The sequence below is a fragment of the Sinocyclocheilus grahami genome, unplaced genomic scaffold, assembly GCF_001515645.1.
Source record: "Sinocyclocheilus grahami isolate Dianchi unplaced genomic scaffold, SAMN03320097.WGS_v1.1 scaffold374.1, whole genome shotgun sequence".
In the NCBI taxonomy this organism is placed as follows: domain Eukaryota; kingdom Metazoa; phylum Chordata; class Actinopteri; order Cypriniformes; family Cyprinidae; genus Sinocyclocheilus; species Sinocyclocheilus grahami.
In genome coordinates, this window is record NW_015505553.1 from 949,717 (window position 1) to 951,458 (window position 1,742).

At 35.3% G+C, this 1,742-nt stretch overlaps 1 protein-coding gene across 1 annotated transcript in view; it reads left to right on the forward strand.

Moving 5' to 3' along the window:
* LOC107549506 (potassium channel subfamily K member 10-like) overlaps window positions 1–1,742 on the forward strand; it is a 26,296-nt gene that overhangs the window by 18,272 nt on the left and 6,282 nt on the right. Inside the window, exons 3-4 of the mRNA XM_016230621.1 lie at window positions 411–528; window positions 1,016–1,019. Of these exons, the coding sequence (XP_016086107.1) occupies window positions 411–528; window positions 1,016–1,019 (122 nt within the window). The remainder of the gene's footprint in view (window positions 1–410; window positions 529–1,015; window positions 1,020–1,742) is intronic.

Sequence of the window (1,742 nt, forward strand, 5' to 3'; positions counted from 1 at the left end):
AAAAGTAATATAATTTGGTAAAAATGTTGCCACAGGCAAGTTTTTCCAATGAGCCTGGGTTGCTTATTTTTTTTTACATTTAATTTAGTTGTCTCTGTAAATATATACATGGATTTATTATTTTTGAGATGTGATACACAGGGGTTTTAAAATTGTACAAAAGACTAGGTTAAATTGCTCTGCACTTTTCAAGTAAATACTTCATAATTTATTCAAATTGCATTGACTGTCAGTATGGCTTTTAGAGTTCCAGTCCATTTTGATGATGAAATTATTTGTTTATTTTTGCCGGATACCAGTTTTGATTTTCATTACCACATTAAATGATCTGTCACTTGAATGGAGTATTAATCATTTGTAAGACGTGCTTCTCATACAATGACCTAAACTCCAGTCTTATCTCTTCCCAGCACTCTGTAGATGCAGTGAACGCTGGTGTCAGTCCTATTGGAGACACGTCATACAACTCCAGTCACTGGGACTTAGGGAGCTCCTTTTTCTTCGCTGGAACTGTGATAACAACAATAGGTAGCACCTAAGCATCCCTGGATATTATGCATATATTTCAAACTGCTACCATAAGGAGGAAGACTCCACACCTCATTAATATGTATAGCTCAAGCTAAGTACAAGGAATTTGCTTATGTCATACATTTATAGTTTCGCTTTTTTTTTCTTCAGCCACATTTAAATGTCATGTGTGAAACTGTGCCTGCTTCAGCTGTCAATCCAAATGAAATTACTGATGCTTTCAGAATGATTCATTGATTTTTAGATACATTTTATAATCTCAGTATGAAAAGGGGGGTGAAAAATCAAAGCTAAAAATAATGCATATATAAAACACCACAATGCATGTGCATTTTCAGAAATACATAGTCAGGAATGGAAAGAGAGGCTATAGAAGCTTGTTTCCACCAAAGAATGAAAAAAAAAAAAAAGAAAAAGGTATTTGTGACTTTTTATACTACAGTTTTTGTGAGATAGTTTAAACTTTTTTCCTCAAAAATTTCAGAATTGCAAGTTATAAACTCCGAATTGCGTGATTCTGAGAGAAAAAAAGTTAAAATTACTAAATGATTACTAAATAACAATTGTGAGATATAAATGCTATATAAGCAAAGTTGCAATTAACTTTTTTTCTTTCCCTGGCAGAAACACAAAACTAAATCTTGACTTAGAAACCCGCAATTCTGAGAAGATCTCACAACTTGGATTTACCGCAAGTTATAAACTCGCAAAAAGACTCAAATTGCAAATTTATATCTCACAATACAATCTCACAAAAAAGTTGTGAGATATAAACATAGAATTGCGGGGCAAAAATTGTGAGGTAAAAAGCCTTTGTTTCATTTTGCAGCAGAAACACGGTGCATTAATTCACTACTTGCAGTTATATGGCACATTCCATTGGAGGTTTGATGTAATGCATTTGAAGTCCATAAGCTGCCCGCTGTGTTACCTGCCAGGGCATGTGACTGATTACTTAAAGAAGCAGTTGTGCAATACAGGTAAATGCTGAATGCTGACAGGACTCTCAGTGTCATTGGCTCAGCCATCCAGTGGGCAATGGACTAAGGCATACACAAGATTAGCTTTTACACTTCAGTTGCCAAACCTTCCAACATGCTCTTAGTAGACACATTTTGATCCACGGGGACCCCAGGTAATTTCCTACGAAGCACTTTTAACCTGCAGAGTATGTCTGACTGGAATCCGTTGGCATTAACAGACTGATTGGA